Source organism: Pyrgilauda ruficollis, unplaced genomic scaffold (assembly GCF_017590135.1).
Source record: "Pyrgilauda ruficollis isolate IOZ18807 unplaced genomic scaffold, ASM1759013v1 scaffold165, whole genome shotgun sequence".
Classification (NCBI taxonomy): domain Eukaryota; kingdom Metazoa; phylum Chordata; class Aves; order Passeriformes; family Passeridae; genus Pyrgilauda; species Pyrgilauda ruficollis.
The window spans coordinates 674,267-701,888 of NW_024515320.1; the positions used below are offsets into that span (position 1 = coordinate 674,267).

General features: G+C 48.4%; 1 protein-coding gene across 1 annotated transcript in view; it reads left to right on the forward strand.

Annotated features, from left to right (window-relative positions):
* The window catches only part of EIF4G3 (eukaryotic translation initiation factor 4 gamma 3), a 141,441-nt gene that overhangs the window by 108,387 nt on the left and 5,432 nt on the right, over nt 1–27,622 (forward strand). The window contains exons 15-32 of the mRNA XM_041463389.1: nt 508–665; nt 1,771–1,896; nt 2,955–3,065; nt 6,742–6,912; nt 7,920–8,117; nt 8,927–9,073; nt 9,350–9,586; nt 11,634–11,738; nt 13,054–13,186; nt 14,286–14,380; nt 15,922–16,068; nt 17,241–17,520; nt 18,923–19,038; nt 21,019–21,191; nt 23,256–23,381; nt 24,341–24,422; nt 26,203–26,301; nt 27,147–27,293. Coding sequence (XP_041319323.1) covers nt 508–665; nt 1,771–1,896; nt 2,955–3,065; nt 6,742–6,912; nt 7,920–8,117; nt 8,927–9,073; nt 9,350–9,586; nt 11,634–11,738; nt 13,054–13,186; nt 14,286–14,380; nt 15,922–16,068; nt 17,241–17,520; nt 18,923–19,038; nt 21,019–21,191; nt 23,256–23,381; nt 24,341–24,422; nt 26,203–26,301; nt 27,147–27,293 — 2,651 coding nt within the window. The remainder of the gene's footprint in view (nt 1–507; nt 666–1,770; nt 1,897–2,954; nt 3,066–6,741; nt 6,913–7,919; nt 8,118–8,926; nt 9,074–9,349; nt 9,587–11,633; nt 11,739–13,053; nt 13,187–14,285; nt 14,381–15,921; nt 16,069–17,240; nt 17,521–18,922; nt 19,039–21,018; nt 21,192–23,255; nt 23,382–24,340; nt 24,423–26,202; nt 26,302–27,146; nt 27,294–27,622) is intronic.

Sequence of the window (27,622 nt, forward strand, 5' to 3'; positions counted from 1 at the left end):
AAGTTGTAATTCCTAGATCATGACCTGTGGTTGTGGCTTCTCTTGTTTCTGCTTGTTGTCTGCAGCCTGGGATGTTCACAGTTCATGGTTTCACATTTTCAAAGGGTGTTTTTGTTCCATGCTCTGCTCTCCTTGACTTCACGTTTATGACTTCCTTTTACACCAGACAAACCCCCTTATCTTCTGCATTTTCACACAGAAACAGGGAATTGTCCCCATTCTACCATGTCCCACAGGAGAGCAGAAGTCAAAGTTAGATACGTGGGTTAGAACTGGAATTAGTGACCAGATCTGGGTGTGGTTGGACCTGGCTCTACACTCCCTGTTGTTCACATCCCTTTAATCTTACATGTGTTGCCCTCCTCTCTCCCTTCAAAATTAAAATCAAATCAAATTGAAATGTCCCAGGCTGGTACAGCAGCCTCATCCCTTTGGATTTACCAGAAGCACATGTGGGTGAGCAGGGGGTTTGTTTCCTGTGACTCTCAGGGACTTCTCTCCCTATAGAGCAGTGGAAGCCCCTGGACCCGGAGGGGAAGAAGCAGTACGACCGGGAATTCCTGCTGGATATCCAGTTCATGCCTGCCTGTATCCAGAAGCCTGAGGGGCTGCCTCCCATCAGCGACGTGGTGCTCGACAAGGTGAGAGGAGAGCCCATAAAACAGGTATGTGCAGGGTTTTGATATAAATAAAGATCCATAATGCCTCATTCCTGAACCATTTCCGTGTCAGGTTTCAGTGGGAAGTAGGAATAGTTGGTCTCATCACAAAATTCTACAAATAGAGGTGTTGGTGCCTGATGAATGTGCACAGATGATTAAAAACTGAAGTGTTTTTGATAGTCTTTATCTAGATTAAGTTATACCAGGATGTTATTAAAATTTAAAATTACCCAGCCATGAAGAGCTGAGGATCCAAGCAAGGCTGGATAGAGAGGCAGTGGCTTCTATTAGATCATATAATTGATCTATTAGATCAATTAAAAAGCAGAGAGAAGCTTTTGGGCAGACTGTTTTTTGATCTGAAGCAGTTTCTTCACTATTTATAAGCTGATCTAATAAAAGATCTTTAAGAACTCCATTCTCAGGCAGTTTTGGGATTTCTCTTCAGCCTCATCTCAGAGCTGATTGTGTCTGCTGGAGGTCTGGGCTTAGTGAAACACTTGGCATTTCTGAGTGCTGACACCGAGGCCTCGTTCTGCTCTCCCTGAGAGCTGGAGAGTTCCTTGGCTTTGATGGAACCACGACAGCCTCACTCTTGAGACTCAGGGATGTGGGATCCTCGTGTGCAGAAACATTTCTGCTCTGAGTTTCATACCCAGGCAAATTGTAAAATGCAGCTTTATTGCCAAAATTATTTCATCTACCTTCTACTTTCCCATGATTGTTCTCACTGTTCTGTGTTTGAGCTTCCTGTGCTCAGTTGCCCATCTCTCATGTTGGCACAAAAGCCATTGCTTTGAGGGAAGGTGGCAATTTCATGCTCCTGAACCAAGACAGGCCCATGTTACTATGATTTTATCCTCCATAATGTTTGAACTGTTTCTGAGCTCCACCAATTTCCTCAATAGTCTCCTGAAGACGTGTTTTAAATTAAATGTTTATTTTTAGCGTAAGTGTGGATAGCGATAAGTGTGGATGCCTAAAACTTGAGGAGTTTGTTAAAAGCTTTAATTTGGCTGTTGAATATGACTGTCATGGTTTAGCAGATGCTGTCTGTAGATTGCATGACCTGAGCAGCCCCTGTCTGTGTGCTCTGCTCACGGCACAGGTCAGTCAGCCCAAGTTGCCGCTGAGGACTCTGGACCCCCGGATCCTGCCACGAGGCCCCGACTTCACGCCAGCCTTTGCTGATTTTGGGAGGCAAGCCCCTGGGGGAAGAAACGTGTCTGGAAGTGTGAGTTTGCCCCAACTTGCTCATTTAAAAACTGGCCCTAACACTGATGAAGTCCCTTCTCAGGCTTTTGGGCCTCTTCCAATGCGCCAGTGGTTCTAGTTTTGTCGGGATAAATGCAGGGGTGATGTTTGCTTGGCTGACAAATTGTGGGGGAATTGGAAACAGTTGTGGATGTTTGTCACGGGTAGCTGTTGTTTGGGAAGGGTTCATCTCCTTCGTGTTTCCCTGTGTGAGAGGTGGAAGTGTTTCCACACCAGGACCCGGCAGTCGCGTGTGCGGTCGCGCGTTCGTCGTACAACAGACCCGGCGTCAGTGCGTCAGCCTGGGGGCTGTGCTGCAAAACACACCCACAGAGCAAAGAGATTTTACTAACAAACAATGTACAGCCAGCACCTGTGTGTTCCTGCTTTCTCTGTGCTTCCACATGTTGCTTTGGTCACTTCATTCCTTGCTTTCCCACCTTTTCCGCTGCTTTTCTTTCATTTTCCCTTCTTCTCCCTGTGTCTGGCTTTGCCCGCACTCTGAAATCCCTCTGTGAGTTCTTCACTCATGCCTCTGCCATGTCTTTTCCTGGGGCACAGGTGACCCCAGCATGTTCTACCCCGTCAGTGCCACTGGAGGAGGACGCTGCCACCGTTAGAGGCAATCACTGATTTTCAGCTGTTGAGCTGCTTCTGCTGTGTCCAACGACACAGCCATTGTGGAACTTTCAAATCTGCTGGTTCCAGAAGAGTTCTCTGAATCACTCCAACTTCCAAGTGTGCAGGTTTCCAGGAGTCAAACCCAGTGATTTTGGGTCAGTGTAATAGTTCTGGTTTGGTAGCAGCCTCGTGGCCGGTGCCTCAGTTCTGGGTTGCACACCTGTGTCCTGGAGTTGCCTCAGTGCCACAGTTTCTCTTGGAGCACCACCTGGTCCACAGAGCCTCGCGAGGTCGGCAGTGCCTGCGGCGTTCGGGCCGCGCCGGCTGTGCTGCGGCGCCTCCTCTCCTGTCAGCGCTGAGCGTCGCGAGCCCCGCGGCGCCCGGGTAACGCGGCTGTCGCTCTTTGTCTCTCCGCAGGCCTGCAAAGTGCAGAGCACCCCTGGATTGCCCTCCCTGGCTCGGTGCGGGCCCCCATCATGCCCTCTCTTGGTCTCGCCTCACCCACCATTGAGGAACCTGCCGATAGGGGTAAGCCAAATCCCCCCCTCTCCCCCCAGACTTTGCACCTTTTTGTAGAGTTGCCTTTTTTCCCAACACCCGCTGTTGATAAAGAACGACTGGCAGAAAACTTTACAAAAAGGTGCAACCTTGTTTAAAAAAAACCGAAACAAGACTTGCGTTGTACCCCTCTAGGCAGTCTTCAGTGGTGGGTGGGACATCACCAGCTGAGGGCATGCTGGGACGTTGGCCCGAGCGGGATCCGCGAGGGTCTGCACTTTGCAGACCTGTGGAAAGGGGGAGAAAAGGTAAGTCCTGCTTACCCCGTTCATTTGGAGCATTCAGCACGTAACATACATCTTACATTTGCGCCTTTGCAGAGCAGAGCCTCTCCTTGCCTTGTTCTGGAGGAGGGCTGGAAGGTGACGTGGTTTAACCAGCCTGTCCTCGACGCCGGCGGTTGTAGGATCAGAGGGTTCTGAGCCCAGCAATGCCAGACGTTCCCCTCTCGTGACGCATGGCCACCCCTGCGTGTGCGCTGCCTGTCCCCAGCCATCCCACCTCTGCACAGGCCATGCCATGAACCATCAAACCACTGCCTCTTCCTTGCCCCAAATAACGTCGAGCAGCTCAGCGCTAACTGCTTCCGGCACGTTGAGAGTCTTTTGTTTCGCTTCTTTGGCTTTTGTCTTTGTTTCCCTCTTTTTGCTTGAACGTGTTTTATGACTGTCTCTGGCACTAACCAATGTTGCGTCGGACGGCAGCGGGGTGGAGTTGCACAGGACAGGATGGGAAGGCTCTTTGGTGTAGGCAGGGTTAGGTGAGCGTGGCAGATGAGGAGATGCAAACTCAGAGATGTGGGGCTGTAGTGGACGGGTCCGTCCTTGCACCGGCTGCGTTGGCTTTGTCCTTCTGAGAGGTGATGGAAACTGAAATCACCTCAGTTCTTGTTTCTGGAAGGCACAACCCCTCCCATCATCAAAGATCAATTTCACTGTCTGCATTCAAAGCCTCTTACAGAGGGAGAAGCACTTCCTTAATTCCTTGGATGATTTCTAAAGTATTTCCATGACTTGCAGCCTGAGTGGGAGCACCAGGCCAGTCTATGCTGCTGTGAGTCTTTGGCTCCTCTGCAGGAGTCCTGTACCTTTGTTGTCCTGCTTTCCTTTCCTGTGTCTTCCTCTGGAAGAGAGGTCATTCAGATTAATGCAGGAACACCTGGTACTTGTCCCATGCTCCAGAGCCATCATTATTTACAGGAAGCCAGGCCTGAGCTCAGGCACCTCTTTAACTTGCTGTATAAATCTGGAGCCAAAAACCCCAGACCCCTAGACTACTTCTCTTAAAAGTTAGATCCATCTATTATGTTATTACATCTTCAAAGGATGCTTCTGTTCACTGATTGAAAACCTAATCACACAGTTTGAACTGAGTTTATTCACAGATATTAAAAACATACAGTCTCAAAGAAGGCCTTTGTTGTGTTGATGCTTGAAAGGTCTGGGCTCAAAGGCAGCCGTATGTGAGGAGGTTACAGGTGACACACTGGTGCTCCGTGCATCCCTCAGTTTTCCAAGGGAGTCACCTCCCTCAGGGGTGGATGTTTGCTGAAAAGGAACATTTGCATGGACCCGTGCCTGAGGAAGTTCTGTGCCTGAGGAAGTGCCAGCCTCTGCGACTCTGTCCCCGTGCGTTACAGCCTGGCGTGTCTGGGAGGTCCTTCAGACCAGAGCTGCCTCTGTGCAGGAGATGGAGTGGCTGCACGTCACCTCTCCTTGGCTTTGCCCCGTTCTGGGGGGAGTGAGCTCAAAGGTTTGGGATTTCAGGGCACACTGCAGCCTGGCTCTGATTACAGAGCTGTCCCCAGGCAGGAGGTGTGTGCTGAGCTCTGGCACACGTGGCTGTGGCCAGTCAGTTTCTGTGACATCATTGTCTGGTCTTTCAGCTGGAAGGAAGTGTCTTCTCTCCACATTGGCAGCGTGGTCAGAGCCTGGGCAGCAGAACTGTGTAACACCAGAGGTGGTGTGTGTGGCAGGGCTGCTGTCAGACCTTGCTGAGCCAGACTGGTGTCAGTCAGGGCTCAGGGTGGGAGCAGAGAGGGGAAATAGGGAGAGATCAGTGTCTGCTTTAGGAAGGTGTCTGACACACGGAAACATCCTGAAGGCTCCCTGTTCCACTGTTGACTCCTCAGGAGTGATCAGCTGCTGTGGTTGCGCTACAAGTGGTTGGACTTGATGATCTTGGCGATCTTTTCCAAGATAAATGATTCTGTGAATTACAGCATTTATGGGGCTTGTGCCCTGTGCAGTTTGAATAATCTGCTGGGCTATTTCTGTGCATGGCAGGGGATGTGAACAGGGGTCTTTGTAAGTTGAGGGGAGCCCAGTGACACCCTGCCCCTCAGAGCCCTCTCCCAGGCACCACTGGGAGCATGTCACTCCTCAGCATGAGGTCATTGTCTTCTGACAACATCTTCCTCTGTTGCTGTTATCCCGAACAAGAGCTCCAGCACTGCTGGTGATCCTACTCATTTGCACACATTTACCTTGTCAAAGGCAGGTGGTTCAGTTCCCTCCTGCCTTTAAGAATAATTTTGCCTTTCAGTAACCACCAACCCAGGTTTGTGGCTGATGTATGACATAAGAGGCACCAGCCAAGCGCCCTTTCCTCCTATTCACTAAAGCTCTTCAAGTAACTGCAGTGGTCTTTTTGATGCTCATTGAATCCCTTTGTTGAACAAAGCAGTCTTTGAAATGGCCCATCTTCCATGAGTGGCTGCTGAGCAGATTAATTAGTGCTGTGGGAAGTACCAGGTTTGATAATGGAGTTTTGCTGCTTTAATTTGTACCTTGAGGTTGGCCATTTGTGATAAGTGAGTTCAGAAATGTGAAAGAGTGTGGGGGAAGAGCAACCTCCCAATAGCATCTGGTACTGTTAGTCCTTAATCAGATGATGGAGAGGAGGTTTGGGGGTGTCTTGTCCCCTACCCTTGTACATCTGGTGAAAAACTCCCCAGCAGTGGCAGGTTTTGTGCCTGTTCAGGAGGACCATCACATTACACAGGATTGCAGAGGTGCTTAGGCAGTTCCAAAGCACCCTGATTCCCTTTCTTCTGTGAAACCACCCAGAGTTTGTCCATATCTGTTAGGATCCATATTTTTCAAGTGTAGCAGCTGCAGTGATACTCCATCACTGTGTTTTACATAATTCCCATCTCAAAATGGCTTTGTTGGAAGCAATCTCCAGTAAAACTTAACATTTCTGGCAGAGCTGCCAGTTTGTCATTGTCTAAGTGCTTGGGATGGCATGTTTGAAATACACCTGTAAGGGCTGAATTCTTCCACAGCTTGCTGTGGTGTCTCACAGTTATGCAGTTTCTGATCCCAAGAGGCACTTTTGGCCAGTTGGGGTCAGTTCTGCCAGGTTCTGCTGGAATCCCAGCACCTGGAGCGCCACCGGGTTGTGTAGGTTGTGTAGGCAGAGTCATCCCATCTCTCTGTTGGGAAGAGCTGCCCAGAGGAATGTGTTGGGTGTCTCCACATTCCCTGGGAGCAGCCCGGAGCAGTGCTGGGTCAGAGGGACTCCTGGTGTCCCAGCAGGACGTGCTGGTGGTCAGTGGTGCCGTCAGCGGGTGTTGGTGTTGGCCTGGATGTGTTACCCAGCGTGAGCTTAAAGTGGGATATAACAGGGAATGTTTTTGTCCTAGTTGTTGAATGTTGGACCGAGGAGATCTCAGCCAGGCCAGAGGAGGGAGCCCAGGAAGATCATCACTGTGTGTGTGAAGGAGGATGTGCACCTGAAGAAGGCAGAGAACGCCTGGAAGCCGAGCCTGAAGAGGGAAAACCAAACAGAGGACCCAGAAAATGTCAAAACCCAGGTGAGAGCCTAAGCAGGTCTGAGGGTGCAGCAGCTGCCCCAGGTAGTGGTAATTTGGCTTCCCTCTTGTATCAGACAGTGAAAAAGGGTAATTAATTCCCGTTGGAATCCCAGTTTTCCCCTACCTTGATGGTATTTTTTGTGTGTTTATTCTTGACCTGGTGTTTAAATGCCAGTCCTGTATATTAAGCAGAGAACACCAGACAACCTCCTGTCTCTCTTCCAGGATTGCTTTCCTACTGCTGTTTTACTGGAATGTTTCTGTCTCGGTTCTAAAGCAATTACATTCCTTACATTCCCAGCACAGAACTTAGTTTTCATCTCCTTTTAGATCACATTTCTTCCCTGAATCCTCAGCAAGACTGAGGCACCAGCCAAGAGCCCTTGGCTCAGCAAGACTGAGGTTCCTCTGTGAAATCCCTCAGTTGGTCCTGCCCAGCCCAGTGGTTCTGTCTGAAGCTGCCTCTGTCCCTCCTGTCCTCCATGGGGCACTTGCTCTGGGAGGAGGTTTTTGTCTGGTGGTCAAGCTTGTAATTTGTAGGATAAGTTGGAATGGTCTTGAAGGACACTGGAATTCTGTTCTTGGAGCTAATGATGGCATTGTTGATCTCATTATCATCCTGGATAGGAAAAAATAAAGTACCTTAAAGTGAATTATAGGAGAGGTTGATTACCTCTCGCTGAAGGAGACAGAGGCCACTCCCTATTAATTTATATCTCATGGATTAAACTGATATAAAGAAGAGTATTTCTGACAGGAAGGGCTTTGTGCCTCTGTTGCACTTGACAAACGCATTTGGGTGTTCCCAGAACTCCTGCCCTGTAGTCTTGGTCTTTGGTAGCCAAGTGAGGATTGGAGTTGGGCTGTCCAGAAACGTGTGGTGTGTCACTCAGCTTCCCAGACATTCTTACAGGATGTCTCCATTCTCCTGTGGGGAGCATCCTGCCTCATTCCTGGAATCCACCTGCCTCACTCGTGCCTGAGCTTGCAGTGTTTCTGTCCCTCAGGAGCTGTTCCGCAAGGTACGAAGCATCTTGAACAAGCTGACGCCCCAGATGTTCAACCAGCTGATGAAGCAGGTGACAGACCTGACGGTGGACACGGAGGAGAGGCTGAAGGGAGTCATCGACCTGGTCTTCGAGAAGGCCATCGACGAGCCCAGCTTCTCCGTGGCCTACGCCAACATGTGCCGCTGCCTGGTGACGGTAAGAGCCGCCCGGGAGCTGCCCTGGGCTGAGGGGCAGCAACAGAAACTGCAGAGAGCAGAGTTAAGTGGTGGCTTCTGAGTGTAAGTAGGAATAATTAATGTGGAATATTGGTTTTTTGGCCATGCCCAAGGCAGAGGGATTTGCTTGGAGCAGTTGTTGGGAGTTGAGGACTCCTTGCTCCACCTGGTCGCAAGATGAGTCGTATTTGGGAAGTTCATGGAATCACAGAAGCATGGAATAGTATAAGCAGGAAAGGGAATTTAAAGCTCTTCTCGTTCCACCCCCTGCCATGGGCAGGGACAACTTCCACTATCCCAGGTTGCTCCAAGCCTCGTCCAGCCTGGCCTTGGACATTTCTGGGGTGGGCAACCACGGCTGCTCTTTCTATGTCTGTCAGTTCCAAGGGAGCCCAGGATGAGCCAGGCTTTGCACAGATCATTCTCAGATGGTGAATTTGGGACAAAAGAGCCCCCTTTTCCCCAGGTCCTTCATGATATGCAGTGAAGGAATATGGCTTAAGCCTTCAGCACAGAGCAGGAGTGTTTTCAAGCAGAGGGTGTTTTTAAGGGATCATGTGGATGGAAATGTAATTCATCCCCGGGTGGAGGTGGTGTCAGCCAAGTTTGGAGTGTGACTTTACATCTGCAATGTAAAACTCCACTGGAAATCCTGATGTGAGGCTTTATTCACAGCCTTGCAGAGCCACGCAGCTCAAAATGAAGAGCAAAATAAATTGTTATGGATGACCCTTCCTCTGTGGAGTTTATTCCTATTTCTGCTGATGTTTTTCTTCCTTCTCACTCCAGCTGAAAGTGCCCATGGCAGACAAACCTGGGAGCACAGTAAATTTCCGTAAGTTGCTGTTAAATCGCTGCCAGAAGGAATTTGAAAAGGACAAGGCTGACGATGATGTCTTTGAAAAGAAGCAGAAAGAACTCGAAGCTGCCACCACTGTAAGTGGTGTTTTTCTCCATAAGTTCTCAGAGCTTCCTCAGAAAATTATTTCCTTTTGAAACAGCAGTTGATTTGGGGGGATTTTGGAGACTTCCATTCTGTCACTGTGCCTGGGGATAATAAAAAATATTTGCCTTGACAGTGGGTTTATCCCAGCATCTTTCTGGGCTTTAGGAGTAAAAGAGGGAACAATGTCTATGAACATAAAACTGGATCTTTCAAACAGTTCTGTGCACTGGGAACGTGGTTTTGCAGAGCTGTTTCCTGTTTTACAGCCAGAGGAGAAGACACGGCTCCACGACGAGCTGGAAGAGGCCAAGGACAAAGCCCGGCGGAGATCCATCGGGAACATCAAATTCATCGGCGAGCTTTTCAAGCTGAAGATGCTGACAGAGGCCATCATGCACGACTGCGTGGTGAAGCTGCTGAAAAACCACGACGAGGAGTCCCTCGAGTGCCTTTGCCGCCTGCTCACAACCATTGGCAAGGACCTGGACTTTGAGAAGGCAAAGGTGGGGCAGGAATGGGAGTGAGGGATGAGCTTCTCTGGGCAGAGCTGGAAAAATGGGTGTGGGGTGTTTTTATTTGATTTGTTTTTTCTTCAGGAATTTCCATATGGCATGAGGAAATCATCCACTCCTCTGTGGATGTTTCGTCATGACCTGGCCTCGCTCCCTGCTCTGTAATAGATTCTGTATCATTTTCAACTGTGTTCTCCAGTTGTTATTTCCAAGGATTTTATCCAAACACACAGCCCAGAAATGCTCAACATTTCCTTTTTCCAAGTCAAATGTCCCTCTTCCTTTGTAGTTCCCAAAACATTATTATTTCCAGTTGAAAATTTATGTTACCTACAAAAGCCACCATGAAATGTGTTGTTCAGGTTAAATCTGCAACACCCTCACTAACCAGTCCAAAGCCCCACCTGAGCCTCGGGGGTGCCTGTGTTTTGTGTCCAGATGTGCTGGGATGTGGCAGCTGTTCTGCAGCCGCAGCACTCCTGCATCCTCCTCCCCCTTTTCCAGCAAATATGTCTGTAGCACAGAGCACTGTGCACTCCAAGAGCTTCTCTTGGCACAGACAGTCTGCTGCTCCTTCACAAAAACCAGGCTTGGGATGAGCAACTCAAGGGTTTTGCCAGGAATCCGTGGGACTGGGCTCTGGAAGCAGACGGAGCTAATTGTGTTCAGCTGCCCCGGGCAGGGAGTTCCCTCTCCTCTCAGGGATCTCAGGGATCACAGTGGATCAGTGCTGAGCCTTAGGGGAAGGAATTTCCCAGGCTGTTCTGTGAGCATTGACCAAACCAGCGTGGTTTATGAGCAGTCCCAGGCAAACACCCTGTGCTGTGAGCGCAGCACCAGCGGGATTCAGTTTCTCCGTGTGCTTTGGGAGCAAAACCAGCTCTGACTTCCAGGCTGAGGTCAGGCTGGACGAGGCCTGGATGCTGTTTTGGTCTTTTGGAGCACTGTAAAAGCCAACATTTTGATGCTTTGCTGGTTCTGCACCCTCGAGCTGGGGCATGGTGGGGCACAGAGCGAGGGAGCAATTCCAGAGGCCTCGGTCCCATCTTTGGGATTGGTTGTTTCTGTCAAGACTGAGAGAATCCTTCTTAATGAGGTAGACATTTTATTATGTGTTTTTATTGAAGCTGAACTGTTATTCATAGTTTAATTAAAATTTCTAAACAAAGTCCATTGGAAATATTTTCCCTATCATGCCTAACTTTGGAAACATTTGCTCCCAGAGCTGGAACTTTCCAAGGCAAGGCCAGACACAAATTTTAATGGATTTTTTTCTTGTTTCTTTAACTACAAGGACAAGGGTTTAGTTGGTTTTTAGAGAAGAGAATGGGAAGCATGGTAGAAAACTGCTCTGAAACTCTTGTTTGAAACAACCAGAGGCCCTAATTTGAGAAAAAGGCTTTTTAGAGCATGGTGAGCCAAATTTAGACCTAACAGGAGCTTCTCTGCTGATCCAAATTGATGTCTTAGTGTGAACCTATTGGGATTCCACCATATCATGATTATCCTGATGAGGAGTTTGTGGGGTTTTTTTCCCACAGCTGAGCCCATTAAACTGTTTTTGCAGAGGGACCCAGAGCTGCTGCTCAGTCTGACCTGGCTCAGCTTGGGGGATAAACCATGGAATGATGTGTTTTAGGCTGGTTTTGTACCCATTTTTTCCCTGAGCCAGTTTTTCTTGGGCTGAGGTAAGCACACAGCTGATTTGAGGAGGGGAAGCTCAGACTGAGATGGATTTCTAATGGTTATAATGTTTATTATGTACATGCAGAGGGTGTAGACAGTTTGTGCAATTAAAAACCCAGAGAAAGTCTGTGCCTGCACAGTTGTGCCTCATCTCCTGCACATGCTGCCCTGTGCACCCTCAAATCCATCCTGGAGGAGTGTACAAGACCCAGCACTCACCTCTCTGGGGAGCAGCCCTGAGTCCTTGATGTTTCTAGCACAGAAATCCCAGAATGCAGGACCTGCTGGGTGCCACTCAAGGGAGTGTTTTCCTTTTCCTCCACAATGTGCTGATGATGTTTTCCTTGTCTAGCCCCGCATGGACCAGTATTTTAATCAGATGGAGAAGATTGTGAAAGAGAGGAAAACCTCCTCAAGGATTCGGTTCATGCTTCAGGATGTAATAGACCTAAGGCTGGTAGGTGCTAGTTCCAGTGAGTAAAAGTGTGAAATCATGGTGCCCAGACTGGTCTGGGTTGGAAAGGACCTTAAGGATCATCTCGTTCCACCCCCTGCCATGGCAGGGACACCTTCCACTGTCCCAGGCTGCTCTAAACCCCCTCCAGCCTGGCCTTGGGCACTGCCAGGGATCCAGGGGCAGCCACAGCTGCTCTGGGCACCCTGTGCCAGGGCCTGCTCACCCTCACAGGGAGGAATTCCTTCCCCATATCCCATCTCACCCTGCCCTCTAGCAGTGGGAGGCCATTCCCCCTTGTCCCCAGTTCCTCTCCAGCTCTCCTGGGGCCCCTTTAGGCCCTGGAAGGGCTCTGAGTTCTCCCAGGGGCCTTTTGTCCTGCAGGTGAACATACCCAGCTCCCATGCCAGTCTGTCATGTTCCCTTCCATATCCAGGCTGGATAAGCTCTCATGCAAGAGCAGGGATTCACAGCTCAAGTGGGATGTTAGGGGGAGATCTGTTCCCCTTCTCCCCCAAGTCTGGCTGTCCAAAGCCAGGAGATGTCTCCACGTTGTCCTGGTGCTGTACACGTGTGGTGCAGGGGGTCCCCACACTGTGCAGGTGAAGATGTGACCATGGTTGGAACAAGCCTTCCCAGCAACTTTAATTCCCCCCCAGGGGAGCTGGTTTGGGTTGTGTGGAGGCTGAAATCACCATTTTGGCTGCAGGTAGATAATTACCCCCAAGAGCTGTAATGAAGATGCAGCAAGATAAGGGACAGTGTGGTCATTCCAGGGCTGGAGGGGTCTGGGCACTGCATGGCTGAAAAGACACATCAAGCAAGGAACGTGTTTTTGGAGTGACAGCTGCTCCTCTGCAGGATTCCTGTGTCAGCCATCACCATTCCTGGAGTGCAAAGTGGTGTTTCAACTTAAAATCAGTCACTTTTTGCTTTTTTTAATTTTCATTTCTTCCCTGAAGCTTAGAGGAAAGGCTCCCACAAAGAGTATCAGTCATAAACAGAGTGACAGCAGCTCTTCTCTTTCCTCTGAGCCTTGAAAGAGAAGCTGGGAATGTGCAGGCTGGAGATTAACATGTCCTGAATTCAGTCAGGTCTTGGCTGCAGTCTCTGTACCTGAGCACAAGGCTCTGCTCTTGGCTGCTGGGATAACCATGTCCATGATGTGTCCCAGCTCCACAGGATTTTCTCCAGCCCCTCTAAGGCATGACAAGGGTGGGAGGATGAGGCCTCGTTCCCAATATTCAAACTCCCCATGTTTGATGCTCTCCTGGAAGTTTTCCTGAGCACGTGTTTGGTTTTTTTGCTTCTTCCCCAGTGCAACTGGGTGTCACGGAGAGCAGACCAGGGCCCCAAGACCATCGAGCAGATCCATAAAGAAGCCAAGATTGAAGAGCAGGAGGAACAGAGGAAGGTGCAACAACTCATGACCAAAGACAAGAGGAGACCGGGTAAAGTAAAAGCCAAGTTGGCTGCTCTTTTCACATCCAGTGGCCTTAGAGGGAATCCCACATCAAAGGCAAAAATCTGTGGGGTTTTTTTTTCCTAAGTGTAATGAGCAAAGGAAATTGGGGCCTGATATGGCAGAGGCTGGAAAAGGAACAGATCTGCCATGGATTGGCTGTGGGGATTTTCAGGGGCAAATCTCATGGGTGAAAATAACCAACCACGGTGTTTACACATTCTATTCATGCAAACCATGTTTGATTTTATGACAGGCTGCCAGAAATCTGTTCTAACAAGTTATTACTTAGGAGTCAGTTAGCCATCCATTCTCAGGCACTGCAGTCTCATTTCAAGAGAAAAACATCTCATTCCAGGAGTAACCATGTTGTCTTTAGTTGTTAAAGTCATGAGGTGCTGACTCTGTGTGAGGGGGTGTCTTGGCATCACCTTAAACTGCTCCTGGCCCTCAGGGCACTGAAAATGAATTTGGAGTGACTGGGAAAACGAAGACTGAGACAGAGCAGGGCAAGGAGAAAGTAATTTTCAGGGATTCTTTAGTCATTGGGGGATTCTCTAAGGACTGTCAAATGAAAGTGCTTTGAAAACAGGGTGTAAAGAAAATCCATGTAGACTTTAATTATCCTAAAAGTGACACCAGGAGAAGGTGAGGATCATGGGAGTGCCTGAGGGGCTCTGTGTCAGACCAGCCAAGTGCTGCAGGAATTGTGGGATGAGGGAGGCTCTGGTCAGGGAAGGCATCTCTCATCTCATCTCATCTCACCTGCTCCTTCCATGAGCTTGTGAACATGCAGCACCCACAGGAATGCAGAGAAATCCAGCCAGGAACCATCCCTTCCAAAAGCAGCCCTGGAAGGAGCAAGAGCTGTTGTGTGAGAGCCCAGGCAGGCAGGCTGGTTGTGGCATGTCAGAGGGAAGGACATTCCCGAGCAGGACCCTGCCTGTCAGAGCAGCGGGCTGGGCTGAGCTGAGCTGAGCTGAGCTGAGCTGAACTGAACTGAGCTGGGCTGAACTGAGCTGAGCTGAGCTGAGCTGAACTGAACTGAGCTGAGCTGAGCTGAGCATGGCTCTGTTTGTCCTCCTCAGGTGTCCCGCGGGTGGACGAAGGCGGCTGGAACACTGTGCAGGGGGCAAAGAACAGCAGAGTGCTGGACCCCACCAAGTTCCTTAAAATCACCAAGGTAGGTGCCAGCACAAGCCTCCTTCAGGGCAATAAAACATCTGTTAGTCCAGGAAGGATCAGGACAGTGTGTGCAGGTCAAAACTTGGGGCTGGGACACGTTAAATCCTCGGAGTTAATACTGTGTGTAAATCAGGCTGCATTATCTTCTGGATGTTCCTGTTTTGTCCTGAGGGAAAGGAGTGTGCAGATTTTATTTCTCAGGTTCACAGTGTCCTTTTAGTAATCCACAAACTCTCACAGTCAGAAAATCTGCATTTTATTCAGTGATGAAAATGTGAGCCAGGGTATTGTGTGATATGGAGATGCAGCACAGCACCATGTTCCATGGGTCTCAAACACATCACCTGGGAGTCTCAAACACCTGGCTGCCTCAAGTTCTTGAGACCCTATTCTGATGCTGCTCCTCAATAAAACAGGGAGGCCACATCCTTTTTGATGTGTCACAAACAGCAGCACTCCAGACTTAGGATGCTCCCATAGAATGGGAAGAGCTGTGTCTGCTTTAGAGGTTTCTCGACTTGGTGGCATGGTTGCATCCCCCAGCATGTGATAAACTCTCATGTTCATCCTGCAGATGAGCATCTTCCTGTTATTTCACCATTAAACTGGTGAATTTGGGACAGTTTTTCAGGCTGCAGGTTGGGCAAGCTGGAGATGTCTCCTTTGTTGAACTTCAGAACAGCTCTGGGTTTTCTTGCCAAGGAGAAGTCTGACCTTTGCATAAGTCACTGACTGCTAAATATTCCCTTGTCCCACTTAATGTCACTTGGCTGAATTTTTACACTCAGTGCCTGGGTTCTTGGAGAGCTGTAAAGCAGGACCTGGACAGACTGCAGCCTTTGTGCAGATCCGATCAGTTTGTTCCTTCTGAAACTCATAAAACAGTCTCCAAAACTTCATTAGCAGGAGAGGCTCAGCCTCCTCCTGCCTGGGCTTACAGCTCACCTGGGAAAAGCCCTTCTCCTCTGTTCCATACAAATGGAGCTGGTTCCCCAGCAGCTGCTTTGGAAGGAGAGAGGAGCTTCCTCGAGATCTGCGAGGTCACAACCTCCTTGTCAATAAATTCTCACACTGAACGTCATAAAATCAATATTCTCTTCTTGCCAGACACCACTTCTTCCTCCAGGTTCTGTGACCTGTTGTCGTCCTTTGCCCTCTGTACTGTTTAGTGCCCTGCAGGTCCCCCCAAAGCCATGACTGGAGAGTTGATGGATAGTGAAACTGGCTTACACATCACTAACAAACTGAACTTCTTTCAAATCTGGATATACTGAGCTTTTCCACTTTCCTGAGCTTCAGAATTCCCAATATAAAGAAGCTCCTGCTCACTGTGAATGTCTCTCACTGACATTTGGAAGAGACTCTTTGTGATGCCCTTTGTTGTTCGTGTCTCCTGTCTTGGGCCACACTTCAGTCTTCCAGAAACACGTGAAGTGTATTTTGGTGTTCACAAGGGAGATTTTTTGCCAGAAAATCTCCCATTTATTTTTACACTGCACGATTTGCCTTTGTAATTGTACGTCCTGGTGTGTTTTACAGCCCACAATAGATGAGAAGATTCAGCTCGTGCCTAAAGCCCAGTTGGGCAGCTGGGGGAAGGGCAGCAGTGGTGGAGCCAAGGCAAGCGAGATGGGTAAGTCAGGATGGACCCTCACCCTCGGCTTTGCTGCTGAAGAGCAGGTTTGGGTGGGGTTCACAGAGTCATGGGATGTCCTGAGCTGGAAGGGACCCACAGGGATCAAATAAATTAATTGTTAAAGCCATTTTGATTAATGTTTTCATTTCCACTTCACTCTTCAGCCAAGGGTAGTTGTGTTTATCAGATTAAAAACTCTTCAGATAAAAGGTAGTAATAAATAGGTTGGATTTAATGGCTGTGAATTCAGCCAGGTCAGTAGGTTTATTTATCCAGGAAAACACACCTAAAACCTGGCAGAAATGCAGCACAAAACCATGTCTGACCCTTCCCAGCAGGTGTGACCTGCCCATGCTCCCGCATCCAACAAAAAACTGCAGAGCCTCTCTCTCACTCCAGTTCCTTCAGGGCTGCAGCCACTCCAGCTTGGAGCATGAAACATGTATTAACCCTCAATAATTTATTAACTCTAGACACAGTTTATAAATGTACAGTTCATTTAAAATGTCACTGGATCTTCCTTCCAGTGCACACAAGCTGCTGAAGTGTTTTCCTGTGTTGTGCCTCTATGTTTTCCTTCCTATTTCAAGTAAAGCTTGGGCCTACCTGGAAATTATTCCATTATGGCATCGTTTTGCCCATCTTACTCATTAACACAATAATTAATGGAACAGATCGTTGTCACCTGTTGTTGGGAGCCTTCACTGTTTGGGAAGTATTTTTCAATTAATGGGTAAAAAATACAACTCTCATGGAATCACAAAATGTTTTGGGTTGGAGAGAGCTGAAGGATCACCCATTCCCACCCCCTCCCATGGCAGGGACACCTTCCACTGTCCCAGGGTGCTCCAAGCCCCCTCCAACCTGGCCTTGGACTCTCCCAGAGATCCAGGGACAGCCACAGCTGCTCTGGGCACCCTGTGCCAGGGCCTCACCACCCTCACAGGGAAGAATTTCTTTGTTACATCTAATCTAAAGCTCTCACACCATTTCAAAGGGAAACAGAGTCCATGTGTTATAAAATTCACTATTCCATGTATAAAATGGGTGCTGTAGAGCATTGCTTTTCCATATGTTCTCTAGAAAGCATTGGCTGTTCCTGTCCACTCTGGGTATTTGTGTTTGTGCATCCCTGAAATTGAGTTAATTTTGGCTGTGGGTACAGCTGTAAGAAGTGGAGTGAACAATCCTGCAGGGCTTGGGGTGTGTTTTTTTCCTCGAGGGCAGTGAAGCCCTCGAGTCCCTTTCCTCACCTCTGAGCGGGTTTTTGTTTGGCAGTCGTGGGAGCACGGGCAGGGAGAAGAACGACAAACCTCTGCCACCTTCCCTGTCCCGGCCCAACACCTTCCTCCGGGGCAGCAGCAGCAAGGAGCTGCTGCTGGACAACCAGGCCCAGGAGGAGCAGCGCAGGGAGATGCTGGAGACGGTGAAGCAGCTGACAGGGGCCATGGAGATGGACAGGAACAGCACCGAGGCCGAGAGGAACAAAGCCAAGGAACCTGGTAACAGCTCCTCTGTGCTCGGGGAGTCTTGCTGAGTGTGTGGGAAGGCACAAGGGAGAACCTGTCAGGAGCAGTGACAGGTCTGTGCAGGGCACTGTCAGTGACAGGTCTGTGCAGGGCACTGTCAGTGACAGGTCTGTGTGCAGGGCACTGGCAGAGACAGGTGTGTGCAGGGCACTGTCAGTGACAGGTGTGTGTGCAGGGCACTGGCAGAGACAGGTCTGTGCAGGGCACTGGCAGAGACAGGTCTGTGCAGGGCACTGTCAGTGACAGGTCTGTGTGCAGGGCACTGTCAGGCTGCTGCAGCTGGGATGCAGCTCCCAGAGCTGGGTGACCCAGCTGAGTCAGGCAGGCCTGGGCCTTATCCCTCTCTGCAGCTCCTGTGTAGGATCCAGCGGGGCTGAAGGGCTGCAGGTGCCAGCACAGCATCACCCCCTGGCATTGTCTGCCCTGATTTATCCTGTCACTGTCCCACTGGCTTCCGTGCACAAAGGCCCCCAAATCAGTGTCAGTTCTTCAGGAATGCTTTCCCAGTGCCCCACAAAGCCATGTCTGCCCTTTTCAAGCATTCCCCAGGGCCAGGGCAGGGATTAGGGTCTGGGGCAGATGGTGCACAGCAGCTTTTTAGCAACGTGTTGTTGCCAGCCCTCCTTCCGAGCCAGCCCTGGTGCAGCAGGATGGTGGCACCCACCAGGGTGACTCGTCTGTCGCCTTATCAGTCCTGCAGCTCCTGCTTTTCCCTCCTGCTAGCCTGGGCTGATCTGTTAGTGGGAAAATGGGGACACTTAGGGTGATGTTCCCAGTGGACAGAACCTTTATAGTAAGGACAGCACCCAGCTCCTTCCCTGGGAAACATCTGGAAACTGCTGCAGTGAGGAAAACACATCAAATGCCACAGCACAGCACAGGCTTATCCTGAAGCTTCAGGATGTTGTAGACAGTCCATGGGGATCAGGGTTTTGGGACGTGATTGGGAGATTGCCTTGGGCTGCTGCCCATTGCAGTCAGCACATTTTAACTTTGCTGCAACAGCTCCCATTTAATTATTTAATGTTCGTGTGGAGCTTTGAAGGTGTTTGACCTGTGCCACTGCCAGCTGTGATCCTGCAAGGTCAAGTTACAGAAATACTGGGAGTTCATATGGGGGAAAAGTAGCCAGGAAAGAATCCCAGAATGGTTTGAGTTGGAAGGAACCTTAAAGCTCATCCAGTTGCAGTCCCTGCTGTGGACAGGGACACCTTCCACCTATCCCAGGTTGCTCCAAGCCCCATCAAAGAACTACCCTGTGCCTGAGGATGGGACAGGGACACACCTGCCCTAGTGACTTCTGTTCTCAGAATGTCATCTCTAAAATGGTGATTTTCCTTTTCCAAACACTTTTTTGTTGTTGTATTTCCACCAGCCAAGCCAGAAGTTCCCCCAGCTCCAGTGCAAGAAAAGCCTTCGCTATCAGAAGAGGAAATAGAGAGAAAATGCAAATCTATCATTGATGAGTTCTTGCATATTAATGATTTTAAGGTAAGCAAGATGAAAGCCTCACTTAACAGCCAGCTCTGAGGGGCAGCAGTGATTTCTCTCCAGGGTGTGTCTCTGTGAGCACCCAGCCCACACAGAGCCCAGCAGCAGCAGCAGCTCTAGGGGCACTTTCAGGACAGTTGTCTCCCAAGCTTGTTTGCTGCCCTCTGGTAATAGGAAAAATAGCCCAGCCTGTGTGTTTTAAGTAGCAAGATGGATGTGTATCTGTCATGAATCACTGAGCAGTTCCATAATACCAGCAATTTTGGAAGCAGAAAAGCTAGTGGGAAAATAAACAGAGGTTTTCATTTAGTTATCAAAGCATGTGCTGTTCTGATCTGGAGGCAGATAAAGCAATACTAAATATTGAACAAAACACTCCAGAGGATTTTTAATAAACATTGGAAATTACTGAGCAGCTGTCATCACTTCCTAGTTAAAAGGTTGAAATTTTGTTTCCCTTGTAAATGGGTTTTTTAGCTCATCCAGGGAGTTTGCAAGAAGTGTTACATTGGCTGCAAAGCTGCTTCATTTGATCTTTTACTGAAATAAATTTTCAAACCTGCCAAGTTTGAAATGGCAGCACTTGGGAGTTGCTGGTTTGGCACCCTAAAAGCAGTGTTGCTGCTTCCATTTCATTGGACTTCCAATTAATAATTGGAAAGAGGAATATTCTCATGATGGATTGTTTAGAGTTCACATCTAGTTATTGGGATAAATTATTAAATACTTGGTTTGGAGAGGAAAAACCTTGCTCTGATTGGCAGTGAGCTGGCCTGGGACCCAGGGGCTGGTGAGCCAAGGAGTCTCTGCTCTTTTTCCTGCTTAGGATGGACTCCAGAGGCTCCCCTGGATGCCTGTGATGAAGGGGCCTCTTGAGTTCCCTGTTTGCAAATACAGCAATGTATTTCTGTGGCTGCCTGGAAATGGGGCTGAATTGCATTAGACAGGGCAGGGCTGGTTAAAAGTCCATGGAATTGAGGCAGCTTGTTTGCATCAGGAATTACTTGGTACTGGGGGATTCTTGGCGCTCTTCAGGTGCAGCGAAGCTCTGACTGCTTAAACTCATGTTCCTGCAGCCTCCCGTGAGTGAGCTCCTGCTGTGTAGGGCAGGGAACAGCCCCTTGCAGGGGTTTGGTCCTCAGAGTCTGACCTGACCATGAGCTCAAACTGCTGAGCTGTGACCCTGGTGACAGCAGGGTTCCCTGTGTGTGCCAGGACAGAGGATCCTGTGATGAGCTCCAGCCCGAGCACACAGGCCAGGACCAGCGGGCTCCTGACCTGCAGGAAAAAGCCCTGCAGGGCCTGAGGAAACACATCTGGGGCTGCCAGCTCTTGGTAACTCAGGGCATAACTAGTCACAGAGCAGGTGCCTGTGGTCAGGAAGGCCACTGAGATCTGTGGGCTCAGGAGGTCCCTGGAAGGTCCTTGTGGTGGTAATTGAGATTTTTGATGTGGGACTTTGAGAGCTGCTCTCTAAGTCTCTTGAGTGTTTCTTTGTTCAGGTTGCAAAATGCTCAAGTCAGAAAGTGGGAGCTTTAGAAAGGGGAAATCTTCTCCAAGTGCTCCCCAGCTATTTTCTGCTTCTTCATGGGCTGTGGGTTTGTAACACAGGCATTTGTGCCAGGTCAGATCAGTAACAAATCTGATCTGATACCCTTTTTTTGACTTGATGTTCGATGTAGTAATCAGTGTTTTGGTGGCATCCAGAAGATAACTCCTGCCATTTCACCAAGCAGCCCTGGAATGTGATTATGCATTTTAAGAATTGTTACCTGAGTGGTATAAATTCCATTATTGCTATTACTGTTCTTTTTGTTATTATTATGTGATGAGGTTCCACAGCCTAATTCAGCACTTTTCCTGGCAGCCTCACTAAATCCTCATTTCACTAAAAATCCCCGGTGTTGCAGTAGGAAATACTCTTGTGCCACATGTTTGCTCCTTTTCAGCTGGGGGTGACTGCTGTGTGTCGTTCCACAGGAGGCCATGCAGTGCGTGGAGGAGCTGAGTGCCCAGAGCCTGCTGCCCGTGTTCGTGCGCGTGGGCGTGGAGTCCACGCTGGAGCGGAGTCAGATCACCAGGGATCACATGGGCCAGTTGTTACATCAGCTGGTGCACTCAGGAAAGCTGAGCAAGCAGGATTTCTTCAAGGGGTTGGTATTCTGCACAGAGAATCCACAGATTCTTTTCCTCTGTTTCTTGCAAATGGATGCTGTGCTGCAGAGAAATGATCTCCCACCTTGTTTTGGTATCCTGCCCTCTCCACACATGCTTTTGGAAGGACTGTATCATCTGGGTGTATTTATAAGGAATATTATTATTGTAATATATTTTAAAGTGCTTCAGATGCTGTAGTGAACATAAATATGTTCATATTTATATCAGCTTTTATTTTGAAGCAGATCTGTAGGTGTCTGTTTAAAAATGTGTGCTTAGATCCCTGTTCTGTGCTGCATTTCTCCCTGTTTGCCTTTTGCAAATCCCTGAATGTAACTGGAAGAGGAGAGAGTCACAATCCTGCACACAACATCAGCACCTGGGAGCTCTGAGCTCCTGTGCACACAGAGCCTCAGCCACTGTCCCACTGGGAAGAAGGCTTCACCCACACCATGCCATTTCCAGGACACTTCAGCTGGAGAGCCAAACCCTCGGGGGGCTGAGGAGAACACACAGCATATGAGTTGGACCTGCTAAGAGAGACCTCAGTTTTGGCTGCTGGCTCATTTCAACTCCCTGAATTTTGTGTTCCCAGCCTGGTGTCCAGTCCTAAAACAATCCCTGTTCCCGTGGAGGTGCCTGGTGGCACTCAGTCCTTGCTGGGGTGCAGAGCAGGAGGGATAAAACAGGGATAGGCACAAATGCAGCAGTGAAGGAGCAGATGGAGCATAGTGAGGTTCTGAGGAGTTGGATCTGTCTGGCTTTAATCTGAGTCCCTGTCATTGTGGTACCACCGACCGCTCCGACAGGAAACTCCCTGCACCTGTGTCTGTCCTGAACTTCTTCCAGCTCACAGGAAAGGTTTAGGAAGCCTGAGCTCAAAACAGTATGGAACAGCTGAAAAAAATCTAAATCCACAGGAAATACTCTTGTGTCCACACACACTGCTGCTCAGAGGGACTCGTTTGAGGTGATACACAGCCAAAATGTATTCTGATTAAAGCTGTTATTGAGCTTCCTGGAGTTTGGATAAGTGGATCATGATGAAATATTGGGATCTGTGCTCTGAATGTGACATAAACAATGTGAAACAACCTCATGAAGGTGATGGAAAGGGCAAGTGGTGTTCAGTGAGTGCTGAGGAGAACACCAGAAACCACCTCACCTGCTGACACAGGAGAAGTCTAATGAGGAATCACAGGATGAACACTGGTCCCAGCCCACAGCTGGGGAGAAGAACAACAGGAGAACAATTTCTGGCAGAAAGGCTGGAGCAGCAGCAGAGGTTGCAAAGAATAAAGCAAAGGAGATGGTTCCTGATTTGAAACATCAAGAAAAAATGTGGATTTATAGTCACTAAACAGGACACCGGACTTCTCAAGATTTTCAGGGAGAAACAAACCATGATAGAAACTGGCAGGAGAGCAGAAAAATTACCATCTCCCAGGCATGGGAAGTGATGCCACCTGTAAGGGTTTCATGGGATAGAAGAGTTTTGAGCCATTCTGGAAAGTGTATCACTGGGGAGCACTCCTATAATTCCTGCAGCTGATAGAAACTCTTCTCTGCTGAACTGAGTTCTTACAGACATTTTACTGCTTACCTTACATTTGGAATTCTGTTAGGGTTAACCCCCTTCTCTAAATGTTTGGATATTCTTAAGAAGCTTTAATTTACTTGATGGTTTATATATATAGACAAAAAAGCTTTTTAGTTTTATAGATGTTACTGTTTAGCAAGTGGTTTTGTACTGGGATATAAGAATTATTATAACTGGAGGTTTCCTGGATGTGTCTGGTGTCTGTTGGATCTACAAAAGGTGGTGTCTTTTCCACATATTCTCCTTGTTACTGCATGGAGAAATTGAGTCTTGGCAGTTTGGAAGTACCAAAGACATAAAATGGCAATAGGTTTTTTGTTACCTTTGTGATTGTCCTCACTCCTCTCTCTTTTCACTCCTCTTTTATGTTACAAAATATTTTTAAAGTGCAGATTTCTTTGAAGAAAATGCCTCCAATTAAATTTTATTTAATACTTGATGTTTTTTTCTCCTTCTGAAGTTTTTCTGAGACCCTGGAGATGGCGGATGACATGGCCATAGATATACCCCATATCTGGTTGTACCTGGCTGAGCTGGTGACCCCCATGTTAAAAGAAGGAGGAATCTCTATGAGAGAACTTATACAGTAAGTGATGCTTTCCCAGCTGTGCCTGTAGTGTTTTCTCAGTGTGGTTCCCATCAGTAGGTGAAGGATGAGCAGTGCTGGAGCCTCAGCTCCCCCAGGAGAGCTGTTGCACATCCTTGGGGGCCCACACCAGCCTGAAATCTCTGCTGAGAAGGAGCTTGGTGCTTTCACCCTTGGAGAAGGGTTTTATCCATAAGTCTGTTGTTGGTTCCAGCAGAGCTTAAAAATACCCCAGTGCTGTAGATGGAGCCATTTGGGAGCACAGAGGCTCTGGGAATTAGACTTGCAGAGAGTGAGATATTGCAGAGGGTGACTGAAGGAGGGCTGGGCTAGGTGGGATATTTGGAATAAATTCCCCTCTGTGAGGGTGGGGAGGCCCTGGCACAGTTTGCCCAGAGCAGCTGTGCCTGCCTTATCCCTGGAGGTGTTCAAGGCCAGGCTGGATGGGGCTTGGAGCAGCCTGAGACAGTGGAAGGTGTCCCTGCCCAAACTATGGGCTTCCATGTCTTTACCACCTGTGCACTGCCTTGAATGGGCACAAAACCTTGTCTGCAAGACCAGAAACCATTTCCTGGACTAGAATCCCTGTATTTTCTGTATGTCCTTACATATTTGGGGATTAACTGTGAGCCAGCTGAATGGTTCCTATTTCTGTTAACAGTATATTAAGAAAATAACAGTCTTTTTCCTCTACCCAAGTGCAGCATCCCACAAAAATGAGTGGGTTTGACATAAATATGACATATTTTTTAATGCAAAATTAAAGTCTTTGTAATTAGCCCTGTTATGACAAGGTCACTGCATCACTAAATGTTTTATCAGCAGCGCTGGATTAATCAAATCCTTCCTCCCTGTCAGAAGTTAAAGGTGATTTCCTGCCTCAGTTTGATCACTACCCATGGATTTGCATCCCAAATACGAGTTATAACAGAAAAACACCTGTTTTTCTTTCATTCTAGAGAATTTAGCAAACCCTTGCTTCCTGTGGGAAGAGCCGGCGTCTTGCTTGCTGAAATCTTGCACCTTCTATGCAAACAAATGGTGAGTGCCCCGTGCTCCTGTCCTCCGCAGGGAGGAGTGGCTGCAGCGCTCGTGTTCATGCATGAAACCTTCACCATTCCCACGTGAGGACATTTAGGGATGGGCCAGCCAGTCCAGATAACTTAGGAAACCTGCCTCGCACCCCCAGTTTCCAACCAAGCCTTACGAGGTTCCAAAAAGTTGAGTTAACTTTTTGTTTTCTCATCACTTTTCCCTTTTGCAGGTACCTTTGCACCTGGCTTCTCCCAGAAGCTAAGAGTGCTGAAATACTGCAAGAGGGACATGCTCAAGGGATTTCTGGGCTGACCAGAAGCAGCAAGTGCCGGGAATCTTGCGAGAGAACTGTTCTTGCAGACCGGAGAGGTTCTCAGGGTTCGGATAAGCTCCCGATGGCCTCAGACTGCTGTGTGCTTATCCAAACTAAACCTGCCGACTCTTGAGGTTCACCCAGCACTGGGGTAGTGACACCTCCTCACCCCGTGACTCCGAGAGCTCTCTTTCACACCTCACAGCTGCGTGTCCTACCAGTTTGGTGGTTTCCCTGTAACTCATCTCCATTTTTGTCTTTTTTTTTTTTTTTTTTTTTTTTAATCCAGCTAAATCCTGCACTTTTATATAGTGTCTATTTCCAACCCTGTAAAATCCCTCACTTGCCTTTTTTTTTTTAATTTTTTCAAGCATGCATTCAAGTAATGTTGAATGTTCCAGGAGCATTTCAGTCCAACAGTGCAAAGAGTGACTTTTCATTTATTTTAGTCTTGTGCTTGTTTGGACAGTCAACTTCCGTTTTTTTTTAAACTATTCTGTGAAAGAAAAGCTGCTGTGCTCTGGGTGTGGAAGCACAGCCTTGGGTCTCTGTTTCTGCCACAGCTTTCTGATCAGATCTTGTCCAGGCCAAGACTTGGACTCGGATATTTCAGTGTAAAATCAGCCATCTAATCCAGACCTTGGTGGATCAGAGCAGGAGTTACGCACAGTTGGCTCTTAAGAACTTGTATTGTAAACTGAAAATTGTAATCTGCTTTGTAAACTTAAAATGAGGCAGCATTTCTCAGCTTGACTTAGGCTACTCAGTGATCTCCTGTGAGCAGGTGCTGTAAGGTGAAACTTTGGCAAAGCATTTGGGTGAAAAGAGCTGGTTGTGTTCAGCATTTTTATTCTTGTCAGAACTGTGTGTGTCAGAACTGTGCTCTCTGAGGCAGGAGGCTCAAAGGTCAGTGTGACATTAGAGGCTGCAAAAGGCTGAACTGTCTGTGCTCAAGGGCACTGCTCTCAAGGTCTGCATAAACTCTAGGAGCTGAAGAGAGATTTTGGGATTATGTGCCTGAATTTGAGGCTTGGTCTCTGCGCAGAAAACAGCTGTGTAAATGAGGAGTTTTCTCAAAGGAGCAGTTTGCCAGAGCCTTGCTGTCAAGGCAAGGGAGTGTGAGTGGTGGAGCAAGTCAGGAGAAGGGTCTGAGTCAGCCGTGGGAAGGTGCCTGTCCCACGTGTCACTGCTCCTGGGTGACCTCGGAGCTCGCTGCGAACCCCCCGTGTCACTTCTGCCTTGCCCATTGCCCGTCACGAGGCGTTGCCCACCTGACAAGATGTGCATTCCCGGGGGGATTGCACATGTGGTGTCTCCTGCACGGGGTCTCCAGATGTTCTCACTCATTGCCGGGCGTTTGTTGGGTGGCTGAACTGTCCTTTATTCCTCCTGACACAGCTGCACCATTCCGGCCCCTGTGAGTTCCCAGGGTGTCCCTCAGCTCTTTAAATGGACAAACTGCTTGTGTTTCAGAGCCATAAGAAAGTGGGAGCCTTATGGAGGGAGTCTGGCCTCAGTTGGAAGGACTACTTGCCCGAAGGGGAGGATGTACATACCTTTCTCATGGAACAGGTGAGTTCAGATGATTTCTTTGATCATCCCGTTCGTTCATCCTCTTCCATCCCGTTCTTAGGCACAGTTGCAATATGGGGTGAAGTGTCTCCAAGTTGGGGTAGATGATTTCAGCATCACCTTGTGAAGCACAGGGAGGACAAGCCTGTCCCTGCTGCTCCCAGACACACATCTCCAGTCACCTGGCTTCCTCTAGGAGACCTGTTTCTCCAACTGGGAAGAAAACATTCAGTAATGAGTTTTAGAGCAAGGACAGACAATTGCAGAAGGGCCACAATTAATGGTAGCAGTTATTCACTCATCCCACCTTGGATTATGATCCTGGAGGGAGCCAAGACTGATGGAGGCACCTCACCTCTTCTTGCTGGTGCTGCTCCTCAGGAAGCCACTGTCTCCCTTTGGAGCTTTGAGTGATCCACTGCCCTGTTCTGGCACTTTGGAAGTGCTGCAGGAAATGAAATTATTAACATGGCCTGGGCCTTGCTGAGGGGACTGCAGCTCTTCTGTCACAGTTTTCAAGGAATTGGGGCATTGGCTGCAATTCCTTTGAGCCAGTGCCAGCTCTGGCTGTTGCATTCCAGCCAGGCAACACACACTTGATTTTGTACTCTGCTGTGCAGAGCTGGAGCTGCCTGAGGTGCCTCCTTGTCTTTGCTGGATAATGGAGTTCCCATGTGTAAAATGCTTCCTAACTTTTGGAACAGGGAAAGTTGATATGGCAATGATAACTGAGCAGCTGAAATGCCAGGAAGCAGAATTAAATGTAGTTTCCTGCTTCAATCTGGTGTAATTCAGCCTAGGAAAGTACGTTTCACTAATTCTCATCATCACGTGTGGTGTTGCAGAAGTTGGAGTTCACGGAGTCTGACTGTTCCAGTTCCTCAGAAGCACTTTCAGAGAAAGAACTGTCTGCAGAAGAGCTGAACAAGCAGCTGGAAAAACTCATTGTTGAGGACAAGGCGAATGATGAACAAATCTTTGATTGGGTAGAGGTACAAAGAGATTTTCACCCTCCCTGCAGACTGTTTAACTGCTTTTCTACATATGTTCTGGTCTGAACATCTCAGGGGTTGGGACACTGTGAGGATTTGGTCTGTGCAATCAACACTTCCAAAGAATTAAAATCTAAAATATAATGAGCATTTAAGAGTCAGTTTCAGGAAGGAAGGTTTTTAGCCATATTAACTGTGTAACCTTTTAAGGCTTTCTGACACTGAATGTCCTGCTTCTGCCACTTAGTACATTTCAGATGTACACTGCTACATCATTTCTTCATAAAATAGGGAAAAGAAGCTTTTCACTATTTTTTCCCAACATGATC